The sequence below is a fragment of the Balaenoptera musculus genome, chromosome 13, assembly GCF_009873245.2.
Source record: "Balaenoptera musculus isolate JJ_BM4_2016_0621 chromosome 13, mBalMus1.pri.v3, whole genome shotgun sequence".
In the NCBI taxonomy this organism is placed as follows: Eukaryota; Metazoa; Chordata; class Mammalia; order Artiodactyla; family Balaenopteridae; genus Balaenoptera; species Balaenoptera musculus.
The window spans coordinates 7,307,978-7,330,728 of NC_045797.1; the positions used below are offsets into that span (position 1 = coordinate 7,307,978).

Below are 22,751 nucleotides of genomic sequence, written 5' to 3' on the forward strand. Positions count from 1 at the left end.
ATAGATAGCTAGTGGGAAGCAGCCGCATAGCACAGGGAGATCAGCTCGGTGCTTTGTGACCACCTAGAGGGATGGGATAGGGAGGGTGGGAGGGAGACGCAAAAGGGAGGGGATATGGGGATGTATGTATATGTATAGCTGATTCACTTTGTTATAAAGTAGAAACTAACACACCATTGTGAAGCAATTATACTCCAATAAAGATGTTTAAGAAAGAAAAGGAAAAAAAAGACTTAATGGGGCAGGAACAACTCAATGAACTAAAGTGGAGAAAGCTTTAATTAGAGAAACTTAGGAACTGTTGACTTCCAAGGTGGAACAGGTACTTCTCCCCCTCCAGTTAGTACTGAGTTAGCTTGGATAGTGGACTTTGTCCTTCACATGACTCTGTACCCTGCGAAGGACATTGGGGAACTAATATTGAAGACTATACAGGTGTTTCAAAGACTGGAGAATAAAACCTATGAGGAAAGAAAAAAAGGGGCCAGGATTGTCTGACAAGGAAAGAAGATGGGGGTCTGTACTCCCACTTTTTATCACTTCACTAGGCTTACTTATCTGTCTTTCCCTTCAATAAACAGTGAGCCATGTGAAGGCAAAGACTTTTCAACCTTCTATCTCGAGCATCTAGAATGTACCTGGTTCACTGGTGGTGGTCAATAAATTAAGAAGTTTATGTTCTCTGTTAGAAAAAACTAAATGGACTTAAGTTATAGCCTGGTGATTGTTACGAGATGGAATGGGTAGTAAAATTCCAATACTAATGTTGAATATTGAGTAATTCCTATGTATCAGCCACTGTATAAAATGTTTTATGCATTTTCCCCCATATAATTCCCACATTCCTTGGGAGTAAACACTCTTATTTGTCTATTTTAAAGATGAGGAAACGGAGAGAGCAACTCTGAGTTCTTTGCACAAGGACACACAGCTAGTATGTGGCAGAGCCAGGATATGAATCCATCAGTCAGGCTTTCTGACTGCAGAGCTCAGGCTCGTAATTACTATACATACCAGTCAGAATTCAATCTGGAAAAGAGAAACCACTCTAGGTGTTTTAATAGGAGGGCACTTAACATAGGGCATGAATGCCTTCCAAGTCCTTCAGGAGGGCTAGGGAATCTAAGGTCAGGGGGCCAACAGGAAATCAGTGATTAGTTCAGGAAATCAGTAAATGCCAGAATTGCAGAGAACTGCTAACAGACATCTCAGCATCTACAGGTTTTATTCCCAGAAGGATGTCTGGAAGCCTCTGGCAGAACCTCACATCTGCCACCTGCTGAAGCTTATACACCTGCTTCCACTGCCCCGGTACAACGATGGCTTCTGTTACCCTTCAGCCTTCCAAACCCTATGTGGGTGCCTCTCATTGGCAACATCTAACTCAGAACCCTGCAGACAGGCACGTAGGAAATGTAGTTCCCAGTCCTCTAGCCCCTGTGAAACAAGGCAGTGCTCCAAGGGAGAAATGATGCTGAGATGTCCACAGATAACCTTGCATACTGTGCTGTACTGTCTTGAAGAAACCTTGGGGACTTCTCCAGAGAACTTGGAAGGCAGGATAACCTATGGTATCTTTTGTGTTTCCTCCCAGAGGCTAAAGAACAGGCCAGAAAATGATCTCAGATGCCCTAGCACTGCCTATGATTTCTGAAAACAATCACTGAAGAATTCTGAAACACGGAATGATAACTCCTTAACTCATTAGTAAGGATGGGTTTGTGCCTTACCCTAGGTACTCAGGAAATAACGCCCCTCCCCTGGAAGCATTCATATTCAAATGGAAGGCGGGGGAAAGGTGGAGGCTGTTGAGTTGTTACACAATCTTAATACAACGCACTAGTTCTGTACAAAGGCAGATAAGATGTGGAGAATTCTATTCTGTGGATTGCAGATGGTTTTAATGAGAAGGCGAAAGTTCACTTGGAATCAGGCAGTGGTTTTCAACCCTGGCTGAATAGTAGATTCGTCTGGGATGCTTGTCAAAAATACCGATGCCTATGCCCAATCTAGGACCAATTAAATTAGCGTCTCTGGGAAGGAGGCCCACGAATCAGTGTTTAAACACCACGGGTAATGCTGACCTCATCATTGAGAAACCCCTCAGAGGCTTTACGGTTTCCAGTGTGCTTTCACTTTTATTGTCTCGTTTGTGTCTCAACTGTCATACCATTTTATTAGCGGACAAACTAAAACTCAGAGTTCGGGACTTGATCCAGGGAACAGAGCTATTCAAGATATTCAGCTCTGCAGACTACCCAGTTCACTCTGTTGTATAGCGGTTCCTACGCTTTGCTGTCAATCAGAATCCCCTAGGGAGCTTTTAAAACTCTGGATGCCCAGATCACACCCCAAATCTATTCCATCAGAATATGGGGGTGGGGTAGGAGCCGGGCATCAATATTTTTCAAAGTTCCCAAGTTATTCCAGTGTGCAGTAAAGTTTAGAAAGCACCATGTTAGGGCCATACTCAGGAAACGTGTGACATGGGCGTAGCTCAACATGTGCGCATTTGCTTATTTGGAGATTATGCTTGGTTCTCTTTCCTAACCCTAACAGTCTATCTGTTCAATTAAATCTCTTAATTAGGGGCTGTCTCAGGAATCAACTTGTCAATAATGATAGCCACAGACATGCAGAAACTGGTATTGTGCCCGCCGTATGTATGACCCTTCTAGGTTCAATACATTCTTCCTGTCAAAAGTTATGAATGAAATAAGCAAAGCATTAGTTAGCCAACAGAATTGGCAACCGCTTTACTAGTTTACTGGCCGTTAACATTTGACCTCACAGACTGGAGCCTAATCTCTGCAGGTCTCGTTTCTCATTCCCCTCAGGGGAGGTACACAGTTCCCTTCAGAGAGGTTCATGTAAAGAAATGCCCATGGTCAAGTCTGTGCAAAGGTTCCCAGTCAAGGTCCCCCAACCTCTCTTCCAGTTCTGCCGAAAAAGGACCATGTTCTTTCACACTCTGTACTTGAATTCATTACGCCTTAGAAACGGAATCCTCTAATACCAAGAACATTAGTTCAGAAGCTAATTTTCTTAAAGTCCTTGTAACGAACAAAGAGAGGAATTTTAAAACCATCTTTGAGGAGCGAGCCTTCCCTATTAAAGTACTCTTTCTAGAGTCCAGCTTGTTTTTTGATAGAAATGATCAAGTCCATCCAGCCCTCTTTCCCTGTAATTCTTTTAGGAGGAAGCAATTTTCAAGTCAGTTCAGAGAAAGCTACTTTACAACCGTGGCCTGCAGTGCCCTGAATGAAAAAGATGGAGCATCTTCATATTTTCACAATCACACCAACTGTGTGTGGTGCTTACAGCTTTCTGGGTGGAAAGAGTCCTGAGATGTTCAGGGAAACTGGGCCCAGCATTCCATTTCTCCCAGACAAAGAGTTCCCTCCAGGCTGCTCAGATCCCCTATCTAGTCCCCTTGGAATTGTAATTCCAAGTAAAAAGAACAACGAGCACACTTTTTAAAATAGACAACTAAAAAAAAAAAAAGCAAAAAACAAAACCAAAAAAAAAAAACCTGGGATATTTCAAATAACTTTAGTGAGATGTGTCTTTACTACATCCAACAGAAGTGGGGACGCGATAAATGAGAGCAAAAAGTGGACAGACTTCCCTTGCCAAGTGGTCAGCGTTTTACAAGGTGTATTTGCAAGGCTGCCCCTGTTCTGTTTTCCGAGGCCATGGCTCCTAAACGCATGGCCCTGAGCCTACCCCTCTGTGGGCCAACTGCAGCTGTGCACTGGTTTCTGCCTTACAGCTGTTTTGTAAGACATCATGGCGTGCCATGCCATGAGCAGATAGCATCATCAGAATTGGGAGCAAGATGGGTCATTGACACGTTCAACTGGCTCAGAAACAGGCCTCTGGAATCCCTGTCTCCACCAGGAATCGTCATTGGGGGTGTGCGGTTGCAATCAGTTCTGACCAGCCTTCCCTTTTTCCCGCTCAGCTCCTCCACACTCTAAGTTACCAGGGCCTTTACCTTCACAGGCTTGTCCAGTGCACCCTGTGAGGCAGGCATTGTAGAGAAGACTGACCCCTGCAAGAGGCAAAGGAGAGCTGCGGGGAGGCAGGGAGGGAGGCGGGGACATGACAGCTTCTGGAGTTGGGAACACCCCTCACCTTCTGCAGAAGCTCTGAGCCCGTGTTGTCTAGTCCAGCAGCCACTGGCCGCACGTGGCTACTGAGCCCTTGAAATGTGTATGTTTTCACCTTGAAATGCTATGTTGGCTTAAATATATTGAATATATTGTAATTTTACCTGCTTTTACTTTTTCTTAATGTGGCTATTAGAACATTTTAATGACCTGTTAGGCTTGCGTTATACCTCTGTGAGACAGTTTGAATGATGGCTGTTCATGCTTTTAGCTCAAGCAATTGGGAGTGACCTTGAAAAGGGACACACTAAATATTTACTAATATCCAGTGGCATACCAGTTACTTATCGATGCCAACAAATTATCCCCAAACTTAGTGGCATTTGTTATCTCCTGGTTTCTATAGGTCAGGAATCTGAGCATGGCTTCGCTGGGTCCCCCGGCTAAGGGCCTCTGGAGAGGCTGCCATGAAGGCGTCAGCCGGGGCTGCAGTCACTTCAAAGCCTGACTAGGGAAAGATCCATTTCCAAGCTCACATCGCGTGATTGTTGGCCAGACTCAGTTCCTTCCAGTGATTGGTCTGAGAGCCTCATTCCCTCCTTGGCCATTGGCCAGAGGTCCCCTGAGCTCCCGGCCATGGGGATTTCTCCGTACAGCAGCTCCCAACGTGGCAGCTTTCATCATCCAAGCAAAGCAGCCAAAGAGTATGCATGCCAGCAGGTGGACGTCACCCACTCTCACGAGTGACACCCCATCACCTTGCCCTGCTCTGTTCACTGGAAGGAGGTCACTAGGTCCAGCCACACTCAGGGTGGGGAGGACACGGTGCCAGGAGGCTGGGATCGTTGGGAGTGTCCTAGAGCTACCTGCTGCAGACAGAAAACAAGGGTCCCGTTAACCTTACATCCATCCACCAATGCCGTGTACTGACTGTAAGGGGTCCGCAGTGCTGTGTTCCCATTTGCTGCTTAATGCATACAGAAACTCGGACATCATCTGTAAGAAACTACAGACAGTGGTGACTTTGTGGGGAAGAGTGGGAAGTGAGCAGGTAGAGACAGGACGGCAGGTAGACATGTCCCTGGATTTTTTTCTTTGGTCGGGGGGTGGCATTGGAACCCTGTGTGTGTATCACTTTTCCAAAAGAAAAGAACATCATGGGAGTGCAGGATATAACCTACCTCCAATGCCCGGGCATGCCATGCTCGGGGGTCACCTTCCCCGACTCCATCTGACTTCTTTAGGAGTCTGAAGCCGGCACGGGTCCTTCCTCCTCCTCTGCTCGAGGGCCCATCCCACCGCATAACAATCACTGGGTTACTTGTCTCTGTCCCCTGCTAACCCGACGCTCTGAGGGCAGGCACAGAGCCTTTGGAGCTTGTATTCAGTGAGTCAGGCTCAGTTGGTTGAATGAACGAGCTCTTTTCCTTAGCAGATTTGGGGGTGAGAGGAGGGGGTCCCTGGTCCTCTCTGGGGTCCTACCCTGTGGGCCAGGGCAAACTGGGAGAGATCTGGGGAGGAGTACACATCCTCAGGGCCCCAGGCCCCCCACCCATCCACCCAGACCGCAGGCCCCAATATGCCCTCAGAGGTGGCTCAAGGGACCATACCACAGGCTCTCGGCTTTCAGTAGCTGACTAGAGATGCAATAAACCTCTGCGGGCAGGAGGTGATGGCCTAGCCCAGTGCTTCTCAAAATGTGGCCTCTGGCCGGCAGCCTCTGCATCACCTGGGGACCTACTATAAATGCAAATTTGGGGGCCCCTTCCCACCCCTGGAGGCGGGCCCGGCCACCGGTGTCTTAACAAGCCCTCAGGCGATGGTGCTTCTGCTGTAGTCTGAGAACCACTGGCCCAGCTTTGACTCCCAGGGTGCCTGTGGAGGGAGCTTCCTGCTTCCCCGGGGGCTGGAGGTCAGGGCAGGTGGCCTGCTAAGGCCGCTTTTCTCTGTAAACGTTCTCCCACCACACCTCCGAGTCCTGGGGCAGTCCACCTGCCCCAGAGGACTGATCTGATGAGGAACTCCTCGGTACACTTGGCCGCTAGCGTCTCGTTTTCAGTTACTTGGAAGAATGTTTTGTGACTTCATGCTTTTCTAAATGTGCCTTCGTGGTGGAGCTCGGGGACACATTGTTCCTTAGACAGAATGAAGGATCCTGCAGACACAGAGCGTTTGAGAGGATGTATACTTCTGGTGTGTGTGGACCAGAGCCTAGAGGACTCGACGAAGGCTTGTTGGGGGCTCAGCAAATTGCTCTGTTGCTCTGCTCATCATTTAGCATATGTGTCATCTGACTTTATTTGCAGATGCTGTTAGGAGAAAAGAAAAAGATGAATCTAGTTTTTTTAACTACCCAAAAGCTGTTGGATGTGGGTTTGGGGTCACATTTCACTGTAATAAGGAAGCGTCTAGAAAATACCTTAGAGACAATTGATTAGTTTGTAACAGAGGAAAGAACACTTCCCTGGTCTCAAGCCCAGTTGGAGAACTGGCACCATCTCCCAGTCCAGTCCTCGTGGCCACCTGGTGCAGGAGCACCGGGGTCCAGTCTGATTATTGCCTTTGTTCCTGGTCCACGGGAAGCTGCTCTGTTACTATAGATTCACAGGCTGTTGCCTGAGGGCGAGGCTCTGTCCTACACACCATATCACATGCGAAATGTCTCCAGATGTAGTCAAACACTCTATGTAGCACTTTACCATCTAAAAGCACTGCCATGTCCATTTTCTGTTGAATTTTTAGAACAGCGATGGGAAATGTCTTACCTGACATACGAGGAAGTAAGTGCTCAAAGAAGTAACCGGACTTCACCCCAGGCTCCTGACCCCAGTGTGGATCTTGACTCAGATCCAACCTGTCAGTTTTACTTTTATGAGTCGTATCAGCTCAGATCCATGGGAACCCTCTAAATCTCCAACAATCTAACTGGACTTTCCACCCATTGGTAAAGGCAGAGAGTCAGATTCAGAGCCACAAGAGGCTGTAGAGGTCATTTTATCCCAGCTTCATTTAGAGATGTGAAATAATATCCAGAGTGAGTGAACAGTTTGCCCAAGTTTACAGAGCTGGTTATGGACTGAACTCAGACTCAATGCTGGCCAGCCTCATTCCACCACTCCACACTCTAGTACCACGGACTGTGTCCTTTTTTTTTTTTTTTTTTTTTAAATAAATTTATTTTATTTATTTATTTTTGGCTGTGTTGGGTCTTCATTGCTGTGCGCAGGCTTTCTCTAGTTGCAGTGAGCAGAGGCTACTCTTCATTGTGGTGCGCGGGCTTCTCATTGCAGTGGCTTCTCTTGTTGCAGAGCACGGGCTCTAGATGCGTGGGCTTCAGTAGTTGTGGCACGTTGGCTCAGTAGTTGTGGCTCACGGGCTCTAGAGCGCAGAGTTCAGTAGTTGTGGCACACGGGCTTAGTTGCTCCGTGGCATGTGGGATCTTCCCAGACCAGGGCTCGAACCCATGTCCCTTACACTGGCAGGCAGATTCTTAACCACTGCACCACCAGGGAAGCCCCCGTGTCCTTTTATTAGTGTTGATTTTCACTTTCCTTTGATATCCATTTATTCTATATTAATATACTAGATATGGGACTATTTGGAAAGGCAGTTGCTTGATTGAGATTTTGAAGACACATGTTCATCCCGTATCTCACCAAGGTTTGACAGGTTTCCTGAATGAGGTTGGCTTTTGCGAGAGTCTTGAGTAGCAGGAAATGAGATGCTGTCCCCCAGGGAAAACAGGCCTGTGTCAAGGTCGCAGGTGGGCTCATCGTATAAGTGGAAGAAAAGGACCATTGGAACCTATTGTCCTTAAACAGAAGAGCTACAGGACACCTTCGCCCCAGGGTGAACATGGCAGAATCAGAAGATCACTTGTGGTTTCATTGACAGCTAGAACCAATCCTAGGAAGAGGGGGTCCAGGAAGAAGATGTGTGTGAACAGAAACTATCTCCCTATGCTCCACATTGCCTCAAAAGATGTAGATAGGAATCCGGGTAGGAAAGCATCAGAGCTGGAAACCCTGAGGTCATCTAGACCACCCTTTGTCTCGTTCCTGATTTCTACATTGGCTTCCAGACTAAGTTCCTTCATTTGTGCCTTGGATGCACTACATCACCAACCCCAGGCTGAGCCTGTCCTAGCCGTGCTGGTTCCCAGTTAACTGGGGAATGGCGTGAGCTAAATTCTTCTGAACGAATGTGGAGAGGAAGGTGGTCAACTGTTTTTGAAAATAAGCCCAGGCAGATGGTAGCACTGACCCTGACAGAGCAGTGGACTTCAAAAACAATGAAATGAGTTTATGACTTCTCCTCCTGTGTTCCAAGCAGTGGGGAGGATGGCTTGGGGATTCCTTCAGAAGGGTGGACTTGCATAACGAATAGGTTTATCATGCGCGGCTATTGTTAGAATAGATATTTGCGTATATGAATACGGGTTTTTTTTTAGTAGTACTATCATTTATCATTGGGTTGTTTTGAGGTTTAAATGAGATGCACTATAGAAAATGTCTTTTTTTTTTAACATCTTTATTGGAGTATAATTGCTTTACATCATTGTGTTAGTTTCTGCTGTATATCAAAGTGAATCAGCTATACATATACTTATATCCCCCATATCCCCTCCCTGTTGAGTCTCCCTCCCACCCTCCCTATCCTACCCCTGTAGGTGGTCACAAAGCACCGAGCTGATCTCCCTGTGCTATGCGGCTGCTTCCCACTAGCTATCTGTTTTACATTTGGTAGTGTATACACGTCGATGCCACTCTCTCACTTCATCCCAGCTTACGCTGCCCCCTCTTCGTGTCCTTAAGTCCATTCTCTATGTCTGCATCTTTATTCCTGTCCTGCCCCTCGGTTCTTCAGACCTTTTTTTTTTTTTTTAGATTCCATATATATGTGTTAGCATACGGTATTTGTTTTTCTCTTTCTGACTTACTTCACTCTGTATGACAGATTCTAGATCCATCCACCTCACTACAAATAACTCAATTTCATTTCTTTTTATGGCTGAGTAATATTCCATTGTATATATGTGCCACATCTTCTTTATCCATTCTGCATATATGAATATGTTTGATGGGGATTCGTAAACATTTGCCTTTGGCTTTAAATCTCAAATAGGTGGAGATCGTAGAAGCACCGGCTATAGAAACAAATCTGCAAACCAAACAGCCCAGTTAAAAGTCAGATTTTCAAGAAGCCATTAAGACATAGCAAAATGAAATGAACTTTAAAGGACTAAAGGATTCAGATCTGATAAGGGCCCCAAATGACAAGTAATTCCAGGGAAACCCTATTAATTAAAAACTGCTGCTCTGTGAAATGACTGCCATTACATTTGAAGGTATTTAATGTGCCAGTTTGCAATACCTGTGTAAGATACAGATGAGCCCTAGAAGCAGCTGGCCATCTGTTATGGGTAGGCTACTATTTCTGCTTCCTGAGAAATTGTGGAACTCAAAAATATAAGCACCAGGGACTTCCCTGGTGGTGCAGTGGCTAAGAATTTGCCTGCCAATGCAGGGGACATGGGTTCGAGCCCTGGTCCGGGAAGATCTCACATGCTGCAGAGCAACTAAGCCCGTGCGCCACAACTACCGAGCCTGTGCTCTACAGCCCACATGCCACAGCTACTGAGCCCGCGTGCCACAACTACTGAAGCCCGCGTGCCAAGAGCCCATGCTCCACAACAAGAGAAACCACTGCAGTGAGAAGCCCGTGCACCGCGGCGAAGAGTAGCCCCTGCTCGCCACAACTAGAGAAAGCCTGTGCACAGCAACGAAGACGCAACGCAGCCAAAAATAAATAAATAAATTTATTTAAAAAAATATATATATATATAAAAGCACTAGCTACAACATAAAGTTGTCTACTGCTCAATTAAAAAATAGTACACACAGGGAAGCTACCATCATCAAATATTAAAGTTGCAAGGGTTGTATTGAATTCCTCCCTTTTCTGAGGGCCTTACCTTCAGATGAGGCGACTGGGTTCCGTGAGAGTTCGTTAGGCCAGACCTTGAAAATTTTAAGGCACTTAAAAATGGCTAAGTGGCAATGCTGATTTGAATGTAATGTGTGAGAAGAACCAGCCCTGGGAGACAGTATGCTTTCCGAAGATAGGTGCCCACCACTGAAAGAACACAGTAGAAAATTGACTGTGTAGGTGATTGGGAGTTTGAATGCCAGTTCTACTGTTGGTGGTGAGGCCGTGTTTTAATTCATCCTTCACTTCCGGAAACAGAGAGGTTCATCTGAGGTGGCCCTTGGCAAACCACAGATGGAAATGTTTGTACTGGGTTCCCCGATCTGAGCTCAGAGGCAAACCTCCACACACCCTTTCGTCTACACAGTTCCCATGGGACCCTCTGTCCCTGCGTGAAAGCATAAGAGCCTTCAGCCCGTGGCTCAGAACTTTTGACCCTTTGTACCAGGTGTTCAGGGGGCATGTTGTAATTTTCCTGGGACAATAATTTTAAGAAACTGTTGTCTACACAGTTCACCAGTGAGAAATGGATAGAATCTGAATCACCTTATTGCATGTTTAAAAAAAAAAAATCCTGCCTCGGTCCTGTCAGGGTCCCACTGTGAAGTCAGCTGTCTGGTCAGACCCCACTGTGAAGTTGCCACCAGGCACTGACCAGAAGTGCTCTGGACACAATGTAACAACAACTCAGGTGCTCAGGGCACGAAGTCCAGGTTTCTCTGTACCTCTGGCTGCACCTCTGCTCTCTGGCCTTCATTCGCAGAGTTTGATTTTATTATCTATTTTATTTCAGTGTCCCCTGTTGTCTTCAGGCTGTGGGTACTCCAGGCTGTGTGGCCGACCACAGGCTCCCAGGATACGTCCCCTGTGCACTCAGGCTGGTGGGCATGTTTTCTGTCCTCTGCACGCATGAACTCACATCAGATCAATCAACCATGGCAGCAGTTATATCGTAAAATATATCCCCCTCCACAGCCTCTAGAAAACGTCATCTTTTCTTCTCAAGATGGCTTGAAACTAGAGCAAATGGCTTAGTTTTAAGGCATCGTTACCGAAACATCTTCTGTCCCAAACTGTTTACGCATGCAAGTTTCTTAAATGCTCCAAGGCATGGCCCTCAGAGGTAAAAGAGGAATACTAATGAAAAATGAACATGTGTTGAACGTTGCTTCCGCACAAGGTTCTATGCTAAGCACTTTCCAAGGACTGTGTAATGATTTCCCTGGAAAACCCATTGAGGCAGGGCTAGCTGAGTGGCACAGCCAGGATTCCTCCTAGGCAGTCTGACTCCAGAGTCTGTGCTCAGACCCCCGAGGTCTGCTGCCCCGGCAGTGCCCACCTCGAGGTAGGGTTGAATGAGGTCAGGTTGGACAGGAGCTGGGACACCTAGGAGGGTGCTGCGGGGACACGAGGGGGCGGGGGGGCCGAGGGACATGGAAGGAGCATGGCTCTGGTTGGATGGGCGTCACCGTCGGGAGGAAGGCCTGGTGGTGCTCAGATGGGGGGTGTGTAGGGATGCAGAGGTGCGTCAGGGCACCCTGCGAGTCAGTGTGATGCGGAAGCACGGGCCCTGCACTTATGTGCTGATGTCCCATCCCAGTCTGCATCCTCAGCGCTTCGGAGCCTCAGAGCCGTGGCCTTCCTTCCTTTTTCAGAAACAGAGTCAGGGATGGTATCCTGACTGGTGTGGTATCCTCCATCTCTGCCCTGTGTCCTAACCAACACTTACTTTGCATTTTCTTTCACTCTTGGTTTAAAACTTTTGTTATTATTATTCTTGTTCAATTTACTTACGCCAGTGTGATTCCTTTTGAAAATAGACAGATGACAAACATGTTGTCAAGCAGGTGGGATCAGATTTGGGGGCAGACTGCGCCGATGGTGCCATTTGTGTGCTTCGATGGCGGCAGACATGGCCTTCACCAAATGAGGACAGCTCTCAGGCCCTTTTTTTTTTTTTAATTTATTAATTTATTTATTCATTTATGGCTGTGTTGGGTCTTCGTTTCCGTGCGAGGGCTTTCTCTAGTTGTGGCAAGCGGGGGCCACTCTTCATCGCGGTGCGCGGGCCTCTCACTATCGTGGCCTCTCTTGTTGCGGAGCACAGGCTCCAGACGCGCAGGCTCAGCAACTGTGGCTCACGGGCCCAGTTGCTCCGCGGCATGTGGGATCTTCCCAGACCAGGGCTCGAACCCGCGTCCCCCGCATTGGCAGGCAGACCCTCAACCACTGCGCCACCAGGGAAGCCCTCTCGGGCTCTTCAGTGGTCCCAGCTCTTCCGTGTTCTTCTCTAACTTCACATCTTCTTCAGCTCCTCCTCAGGCTCTCTAAGAAGCCACTCTGGTTTTCCCAGCATTAAAAGGGGCAAGCGCTGTGCTTTGGAGGTTGAGTCACAGGGACTCCGCTGTGACCAGAAGGATGCAGAAGGGCCGGGCGTGTTCTTCGGTGGCCTTGAGACTGAGTCGTCTCAGCGCATGCCTGTTGGGGTCTGGGACGCCGGGCGGTGGTGACCGTCTGTTCCAGGAATGCGGTCCCTCGTGCTGGTAGCAGCAGGCATTACTGTGCGATGTGAATGAGCTGTCAGACTCTCGGTGTTCCCATTTTTCCAAGACATTCTGAAGTTTATTGGAGTCTAACTTCTCTTGAAGCCTCTCTTGAATATAGAATATTTTTACATTTGATCCTTTGTTTTTGGATCTCAGACCAGAAACACACTTAATCTTTTTTTTTTTTTTTAACATAAGAGAGGTAAATTCAGTGATAATTTCTATTCCCAAAGCGAGGTGGATCTCTGACTGCTTTTCTTCTGGAAAGGATGACAAGGGAGCTGAGTCTCACTATAGAAGTGACAAAACCTTGGGCCAGAGGTGTGACTCTCCCAGGATCAGGGGTGTGAAAGGCAGCCTGAGAGTCAACCAGACACATGTTCATGTGTGACGCATTTAGCGTGCACCTAGAATAAACAAAACAAGTTCCACTCCCTACCTTAAAAGGAATCCCACACACGGCTTTTACTGTGCCAGCTTCATGTGGTAACCGAGTCACAAGACGGGTGTGCAGCCAAGCTAAGGTCCCTTGCTTTGGGGCATTTAGGGGCATCTTGCTCTGGTTGGCCATGGCCTTCAAATCTGTCCACACTGTCGCCCATACGCAGAGGAAACTCCTCAGTCACCCTTGACGTGACTTCCATCTAACTGGGGCTCATTAACAACGATTGTGTGTCCTTCCCTCCCCCTTCCCATCCCCCGACGGGACCACCCACACTTTGAACACCCAGTGTGTACAGGGCAGTCCTTGAGAGTAAACCGAATCTCAGTTGGCAGCTGACCCCAAAAGAGGGAGTGAGGAGTGCGGGTAGGAAACTGTCCTGACTTCTCTGGTCCTTTTCATCAGAAACGTATTTGTGCCTTTGGGTAGGAAAATCATCTTGGGGGGACTTCCCTGGTGGCGCAGTGGTTAAGAATCTGCCTGCCAATGCAGAGGACACGGGTTCGAGCCCTGGTCCGGGAGGATCCCACATGCCGCGGAGCAGCTAAGCCCACGAGCCACAACTACTGAGCCCACGTGCCACAACTACTGAAGCCCGTGCGCTTAGAGCCTGTGCTCCACAACAAGAGGAGCCACCGCAATGAGAAGCCCGCGCACTGCAACGAAGAGTAGCCCCCGCTCGCCACAACTAGAGAAAGCCCATGCACTGCAACAAAGACCCAATGCAGCCAAACAAAAAAACAAAATAAAATTGTCTTGGGGTAGCTGCCCAGACCAGCCAACCAACTGGTACTGTACTCTGTGCCGTCACCATGCTGGTCAGTAGTGTCCCAGGACAAAGGAAACACCGTCCTCTCCTAGATTCTCCCCCAACAGCACTCTAATATAATAAATCACCAGTATCTCTTCTCTTCGAAGCCCAGGTTCAAGTTTGTGAGGTCAAGGGAAATGAGTGACGTGCCACACAGACGTAAAGGGCGGTCGAGGTGCAGCTGTGCAGTCTTTGCCAGTGTTTGGCTTGTTTGCTTCTGGTTTGAATAATAAAAGAAGGATACCACTTGCTACTGGTAGAATAGCTGTAGCCAGGGGGGATTTGGTGTCCTAATGGTTACGGCTTAAATGGTACACCAAGAATTGCTTTAAAATTTCACAACTGTGCTCTTTAGAACAAATACAGGAGTTGCTTTACTTTAGGAAATAGGGGGCAAATTTATTTTGCAGACTCTCGGACGCTAAAGGAGGACTGGACCTTGGAGAGGTCCAGCACAACCCTTCATTTTACAAAGAGGGAAATGGGGCTGGGGGCGGGGCCGTTTACTGATTTGCCCCAAACACACAGCCGTGAGAGGCAGAAGTGGGCCCACGCCCTGCCCTGGCAGATCTTTACCCCAAGCTCACCCCAAAAGTCACTGAAATTACTTATAAAAATATTCAGAGGAATGTATCTACAGTAGGCCTATAATTGGCTTTTGTAGGAAACAACACATTTTAGGGGTCAGTCTTTGGACTTGGAAGGTGATTTCAGAGAAGACAACGAGGCCTTCAAACACAGGGACCTCAGTGGCCTCCAGACTGATCCCTGGAGCCCCAGGGTCCATCCAAAGACGGACTCTTCCCCTCACTCCAGACAGAAGAGCTCTGCATTCATCTGCGTGTAGAACACGCTTCTGAGTGAGACTTCTTTTGAAATGACTTCATCTGAAAACTATTATTCTACAAAGAAATAAATCAGCAATGCTGATAAGAATACAATTTCATCATCGTCAGAAATACTGTTTGAAATTTTCTTTCTTTTTTTAATTTAATTTTTTTTCATATTGGAGTATAGTTGATTTACAGTGTTGTGTTAGTTTCAGGTGTACAGCAAAGTGATTCAGTTATACATACCCATATATTCATTCTTTTTCAAATTCTTTTTTTTTTTTTTATTTTAACTTTTAACTCTTACGGACCCAAAAGTAAGCTACCCCACTGCGGCTGTCATGACGCAGCTGAGGGACCCAGGGGGCGCTGGGGAGTTCCTCCCCAGAGTCTTTGCAGAAAGTTTCCTTCTATTTGGTTTTCCTCATCCGGTAGGATGTTCAGGCAGCTGTCTTTTCCAGGTCTTTGATGGGGGAAGACCCAGCAGCTGCTCTGAGAACTTGAGTTTGTGGTTTTCTAGCTCTCGGCAGGGTTCTGCCTGCTCTCTCCTTCTGCTTCCCACGAACGGTGATGGAGATGTAGCTCAGCCCCCGCCACATGGAAAACACTGGACAAATAATTGTGGAATTACAACTTCACAAGCAAAAGCACCTATTTGACTCTGTTCGTTTAAAACCTCATATTCTTGAAGTAGCTCATCAAACGTCCTTTGGCTGTTGTGAGGGTTTATTTTTATGATGTGGCAGTTTGTAATTTCCTAAGTGCATCAGAGGAAAAGGGCTCAAAAGGAAACATTTTTTTTTAAATTAGGAAATCTAATATGCTCATTACTGAAACATTGCTCTAATACAGGTATTTTGGTGCTAAATTCTCTTGAATTTGCTAAGTATCTGTACCCTCTTTGTTCCCTCTTTCAGAATGCTAGAAGATGACCTTAAGCTAAGTAGCGATGAAGAGGAGAATGAACAGGTAAGATTTTCCTTGATGTTGCGGTTCTCTGAATGTGATATGATGATGCCAATCTGGTAGACTGTCCTGGGTATTAACTGAGTCATACAAATGCTCAATTGTGATGCTCTAGGACGCTGGGTATCCTCTGCTGATTACGAGATTCTGTGCCATTGGGCCAGTCTGTTCAAATATCTTGGCTTTAATTTCCCTTAAAACTGTAATTCTGTGATCTTCATGGCATCGAAGCCAACAGCAGCTATTTATAAGGACGCCGCCTGGGATCAGGCTTCAATGTGAGATAGAGCTTTCTTTTTGGAAAGGTTACTGGCTTTCTGGAGATCAAATGTGTGAGCTTCACCTCATCAGCATGCAACAAGCATGCTTTAGCATTAATTATTGAGAAGTCTTATACAGATATTATTAACATCGAGCGGAAGCAAAGGTAGAGGTGAGCTAAAACGATGAATAAAAAATAATCGCGCTCGGAATAGCCTGTTTGTCTTAAGTGATAAATGTGCTTGAAATGTTCTCCCCTGGTGTTGATTTATCAGCTCAAGACATCAGTCAGGGGTTTATAAATACTCTTCTGATCAGTCCGTTAAGGTGAAAAAATACCCAATTAACATTCATCACTCTCACTTCTGCATTGCAGGAAATGTTTGTATTTTAAAACAAGTTTGAAAACATGAAAAGACAGATTTTCCTCCACTTCTGTTTCCTTTGTCTCATCACCTGTTTTGTATCGTGTCAAGGTGGGATAAACGTGATAGGTATAAAGACAATTCAGAGAGGTTTTCTGTGTCATTTTTACACGTGATACACGACATGTATACTGTTCAGTTGATCTTGGAATAGTGAATTTTATACAGAGGTATCATGGAATGCCATGCAGGTGTTGCAGCTGTCTAGACATGCAAATGCACATAATGTACCAAGAGAGCGTGCAGAGGTGAGATCAAAGGAAATTTCCGGGAAGAGCATCTGAGCCAGATATGACTGTGAGATCACAGAAAAGCTTGCTCACCTTGTAAGAGAAGGTGAGGCATCAAAGAAGGGACTGGGTATGAGACAGAACTCAATGCAGTTTGAAACTAGATTGGCCAGCTGAGAAAAGCCCAAGTGAAGAAAGTTTGAGCAAGGAGGGCCACTCGGGCTTTTTTAGAGATTGATTGATCTGTTTCTAGGTGCATGAAGCAGGCCCGTCAGACATCCACAACCCAGCAATCTTGGCAGATCTGGGGAACAATTTCACCCCTCATGTTGGTTCCTCGTCTTTGTGTCTACAAGCAAATGATTTCATCTCTTGTGTTTTTTTTCCCCAGTGGAGGTCCAGATAGGATTGGACCTATGTTTGCTGTGGATTAAGTCACAGCAAACATGTAGAGTGTGTATACTTGATACTGGAAAAGGGATTTACAGACTGTTTCATTCAGCGAGACTTTCTTAATTTGGAAAGAATTTCCTGAATTATCTCCAGGAAATGTTTCCACTGAAAACACAATTTAAAAAAATTAGTTATCAAGGATGAACTAGACGCATTCTCTAAGGCAGTGAGAACCTTTAGTTTACTCATTTTGCTTCATTAACTACTCCTTTTCAGTCTGTAGCTGTGGAAAATATTGTACTGTGAATCTACCAGTCACATCCTTCTTGCTTTCGGTCCGCACGTATGTACACCTTCCTGTCTTTTACAATGAAAGCAGCTGACAGAATGAGTGACTTTCATACCCTAATCCTCCCTTGTAATTAAGACTCCAGAGAGTGGTTTTGTATGTGGCAGTTTAGTGATTGCTCTAACACTGATTATATTAAGTTATCCTTTATATATCCTATATATACCCTGACCTAATCACAAAATTGTAAATCCCATGCTTTTAAAAAACACTAATGACATAGAATTTTTTTTCTCTTCAAGACCAAAATATGATTGCACCCCAAAAGAGCGGAGCCTGTGCATATACACAGCACATATACACGCTCTGCATTTCTCTGGCATTGAGAGATAATTAAGCATCTAACAAAAATTATTTTTTCAGATCTAATCAGAGTCTGTCCCTTAACCCAAAATCTTTCAAAAATGTACTGTATATTTCCCTGCCTCAATAAATGTAGTGTACTAAAATCCTTGTCCTTTTCTAACATGACACCTGGTTGTCTTTGTGACTGTCGGTCACCAGCCTGTGTAGCCACTGTGATAAAGGAACATCCACAAGAGCATCGAGTTGCTACACCTGTTTGCTCTTCCTAAAGTAGCCTCATACACTCATGCACTTGCATATTCCTGTCTTGATGTTCCTTTATCATTGCCTTTGTGCTCTCAAAATAAGAGACAGGCTAGTTTAGTGAGTGAGCACCAGCTCAGCAGCCCTGCCCCATGGGTTCAAATCCCTGCTCTGCTACCCAGTAGCTCTGCAACCTTGACCCAGTCACTGAACTGCTCTGTGCTCTGGTGTCGCCATTTGTAAAATTGGAATTAACGTTAGATCCCTGCAGCCTGCCACTTCCTCACAACTTGTGCTCACCCACAATCTTCATGTCACCAGATCCAGTGGGCTTTTTTCTTCTTTATTAGTCAACTTACAATGGAATACACCAGGCATAGAGAAAAGTTACACGTTACCTAAGAATACAACTGGATGAATATTCATAAGCCACACTCACCCACGTAGCCAGCACCCAGATCAAGACACAGACATGACCAGCCTCTTGGGTCTCCCACATCCCCTTCGGGGCAGCCTCCTCCAAAAGAATAACCACTCCCCTGATTTCTAACACCGTAGGGTAATTGTGCTTGTCTTTGAAGCACAGTTACATCAACAGGATCATGACTGCACGCTGCTGTGTCTGGCTTCTGTCGCTCAGCATTTTGTTTGTGAGACTCATGCATGATATTGCATGTAAGTGAAGTTTATTCATTTCCATTGCTGGATCCTATTCCATTATGTGCATATACTGTAATTTGCTTACCTGTCCTACTGCTGACGGACACGAGGGTGTTTAGGGCTATTGGAATAGTGCTGTTACTAACATTCTTGTACAGGTCTTTGGGGAGTGTATGGGAACATTCCTATTGGTCTGTCCCCAAGAGTAGAAGTGCTATAGGATGTTCAATTTGAGTAGACTATCCCAAACCATTTCCCCAAAATGGTTGTACCTTCTGACACTCCCACCAGCAATATAAGAGAATTCCCATTGCTCTACATTTTCCTCACATGCTTGTCTTTTTATATTCCTGAGGAATATTGTTCCTAAGATTTCTTTTTTTTATTGTCTTTGTCTGGTTTTGATATTAGGACAAATAATGTGAATTATTATTCATATTATTATTATTATATATAATATTATTATATTATTATTATTCACATTATTATTATTATTATTATGTGAATTGCGAAGTGTTCCTTGCTCTTCTCTTTCTTGAAGAGATTGTATAACATTAATGTTAATTCTTGTTTAAATGTTTGTCAGAATTTCCAGGGAAGCCATGTGGGCCTGGAGACTTTTTAGAAACTTACAAATTCTATTTCCTTAATTGTTAAAGGACTATTCAGATTATTTCACATTGGGTAGGTTATGGTAGTACGTGCTCTTCAAGTAATTAATCCATCATGTCATTTACGTTGTCATATTTATGTTGTGTAGAGTTGTGTTCCTTCATTGCCCTTTTGATGTCTGGATCTATAGTGATAGCCCCTGTTTCATTCTTGATACAGATCTTCTTTTTTTCTTTGTCAGTCTTACTAGAGGTTTATCAATTTTATTGCTCTTTTCAAAGAACTAGCTTTTTGTTTCATTGATAGTCTCTGTCAGTTTTTCTTTTTTCAATTTCATTGATATCTTATCTTTATTATTTCCCTCCTCCTGCTTGCTTTGGGTTCATTTTGTTCTTTTTTTTTCTAGTTTCTTGAGGGAGCTTAGATTATTGATTTGAGATTTGTCCTCTTTTATTTTTTTTTTTACTTTTGAAAACTGATTTATTTTGATTTTTTTTAACATCTTTATTGGAGTATAATTGCTTTACAATGGTGTGTTAGTTTCTGCTTTATAACAAAGTGAATCAGCTATACATATACATATATCCCCATATCTCTTCCCTCTTGTGTCTCCCTCCCTCCCACCCTCCCTATCCCACCCCTCTAGGTGGTCACAAAGCACTGAGCTGATCTCCCTGTGCTATGCGGCTGCTTCCCACTAGCTATCTATTTTACATTTGGTAGTGTATATATGTCCATGCCACTCTCTCACTTTGTCCCAGCTTACCCTTCCCCCTCCCCGTGTCCTCAAGTCCATTCTCTAGTAGGTCTGCGTCTTTATTCCTGTCCTGCCCCTAGGTTCTTCATGACATTTTTTTTTTTTTTTTAGATTCCATATATATGTGTTAGCATACGGTATTTATTTTTCTCTTTCTGACTTACTTCACTCTGTATGACAGACTCTAGGTCCATCCACCTCACTACAAATAACTCAATTTTGTTTCCTTTTATGGCTGAGTAATATTCCATTGTATATATGTGCCACATCTTCTTTATCCATTCATCTGTCGATGGACACTTAGGTTGCTTCCATGTCCTGGCTATTGTAAATAGAGCTGCAGTGAACATTGTGGTACATGAATCTTTTTGAATTATGGTTTTCTCAGGGTATGTGCCCATTCCTCTTTTATAATATAAGCATTTAGTGCTATACATTTCACTCTCATCACTGCTGTAGCCACATCTCACAAATTTTTGTATGTTGTATTTTCATTGTCATTCAGTTCAGTGAGACGTCATCCTCTGATGCTTTTAGAAGTGTGTTGTTTTATTTCCAAGTGTTTCAAGATTCCCTGTGATTTTACTTGTATTGATTTCTAGTTTGGTTCCATTGTGGTCTAAGTACACATCCTGTATGATTTCAGTTTTTATAAATGCATTGAGTATTTTTTATGGCCCAAGATATGATCTATGTTGGTATATGTTTTATGTGTATTCTGCTGATTTTGAGTGGAGTGTTCTATAAATGTCAGTTAGAACCTGTTGGTTGATGTTGTTGTTGAGATACTCTATATCCTTGCTGACTTTCTGTCTAGTTGCTCTATCAATTGTTGGGAGAGGAGTGTTGAAGTCTCCAACTGTAATTGTGGATTTGTCTATTTGTCCTTTCCATTCTATCAGTTTTTGCTTCACATATTTTACAGCTGTTATTTTGTGCACACACATTTGGGATTGCTACATCTTCTTGGTGGATTGACCTTTTATAATTATGTATGTTCCACTCTGGTAATCTTCTTTGCTCTGAAGTCTACTTTATCCTATATCAGTGTAGCCACTGTTAGTTTCTTTTGATTAATGTTTGCATAATATAACTTTTTCCACATTCTTTTACTTTCACCCTACCTATATTGGAAGTGAGTTTCTTACAGACAGCATATCCACTTTGCCAATTTCTATCTTTTAATTGATGTATTTGGACCATTTACATTTAATGTAATTATTAGTTGATAATTAAACTGATTAACTAATATTAATGTAATGTTACATTAATGATAATTATGTTAGGGCTTAAGTCAACCACTTTATTTTTCATCTTCTGTTTGTTCTCTTTGTTTTTTCATTTTTCTGTTTTCTTTTTCCTGAATTCCTGTAGCTTCCTTGAACATTTTATAGAATTTCATTTCTGTTTATCTATAGTATTTTTGAGTGTATCTCTTTGTATAGCTTTTTTTAGTGGCATTTCTGGTATTGCATTATATATACATAACTCACAGCAGTTCACTGGTGATGGCATTTTATGAGTTTTCTCCCTGAGTATCCTATAACTACCTCCATCACAGAATTGATAATATGTGGATAATATGAGATTTAGTTATCTGTCTTCCTGATTTCTTGAGTGAGTGACCTGAATCTGATGCTGTGTCTTATTCATCTTTACTTCTCTATTGCGTACCATGCTGACTGGCATCCAACAGGGAAGCCTCATCTTCCTGTAACCAGATGCACGCAACTACCTTTGTCTTCACTCATCGTCTCCCGTTCCCCCTATTACAAGAGGACACTGCCTTCCTCTTATCAAAAGTTTGTCCCATTTCCTCTCAGTTACTTGGGGACTTACTCCTTTGACTCTTTTCTGCCCCTCCTCTCCACCAGAACCACTCACTGGGTCACCAGTGACCGCAGTGGGTCTGCAGAGCACATGCACCAGGCTCTTTTCAGTCCTTTGTCTCACCAGAAGAGTTACAGCATTGAAAACTGTTAATTACCCCACTTTTATTGAGTTGTCTAATACCATTACCCTCCTGGTTTGTTTCTTGCCCCTCTGGCTGTGTCTTCTCAGACTCCTTTGCTGACTGCTCCTCCTGCAGCCAATCTTGAATGTTGGAATCTTTTCGCATTTCTGATTTTTCTTCTCCACGTCCTCTCTGTCTCTCTGTCTCTCTCTGGATGATCTCATCAATTCCCATGACCTTCAATTTCTATATACTTACAATTTCTAAAATTATATCCTCAGCTCAGAACTCTCTTCTTAACCACAGACCTGTTTGACTTTTCCACTTGGATGTCTCACAAGCATTTCAAATCCAATTTGTGCCAAACTGGAGTTCTGGTCCTTGCCACCCCTCTACCTATCCACACACAAATATGTTCCTCTTGTGACTGTTACCATTTCTAAACCTAGAACTGCCAGGCGCCCAGTTGTTTAAGTCTAGAAACATCGGGCTTATCCTTGACGACTCCCTATTCCTCACTCAAATGTTAATTTTATCTCTAAGCCCTATAAATTCACAAATATTAGTCTATCCACCTCTTTCCATCCTGGCTAGTCTAAACCAGTCCAGTAGAAATCAACATATTTCTCTTCTCCCCCCTCTATAATACAACTTCCTCACAGGGATCTTTTGAAAAAGATCAAGTCAGAGCATCAAAATCAGATCAAGTCATTCCTTGGTCTAAAATCTTAAATGGGTTCCCATTTCACTTGGGGTACAATCCAGAGCCTGTAGTGTGGCCGACAGTACCCTACACAGCTGGCTTCACTCAAGGCTTCCCCTTCACTTCACACTGACATGGTTCATGGTACTTCCACCCCATGGGT

General features: G+C 44.5%; 1 protein-coding gene across 1 annotated transcript in view; it reads left to right on the top strand.

Annotated features, from left to right (window-relative positions):
- AFF3 (AF4/FMR2 family member 3) overlaps positions 1-22,751 on the top strand; it is a 559,977-nt gene that overhangs the window by 418,715 nt on the left and 118,511 nt on the right. The window contains 1 exon segment of the mRNA XM_036873523.1: positions 15,647-15,698. Within this exon segment, the coding sequence (XP_036729418.1) occupies positions 15,647-15,698 (52 nt within the window).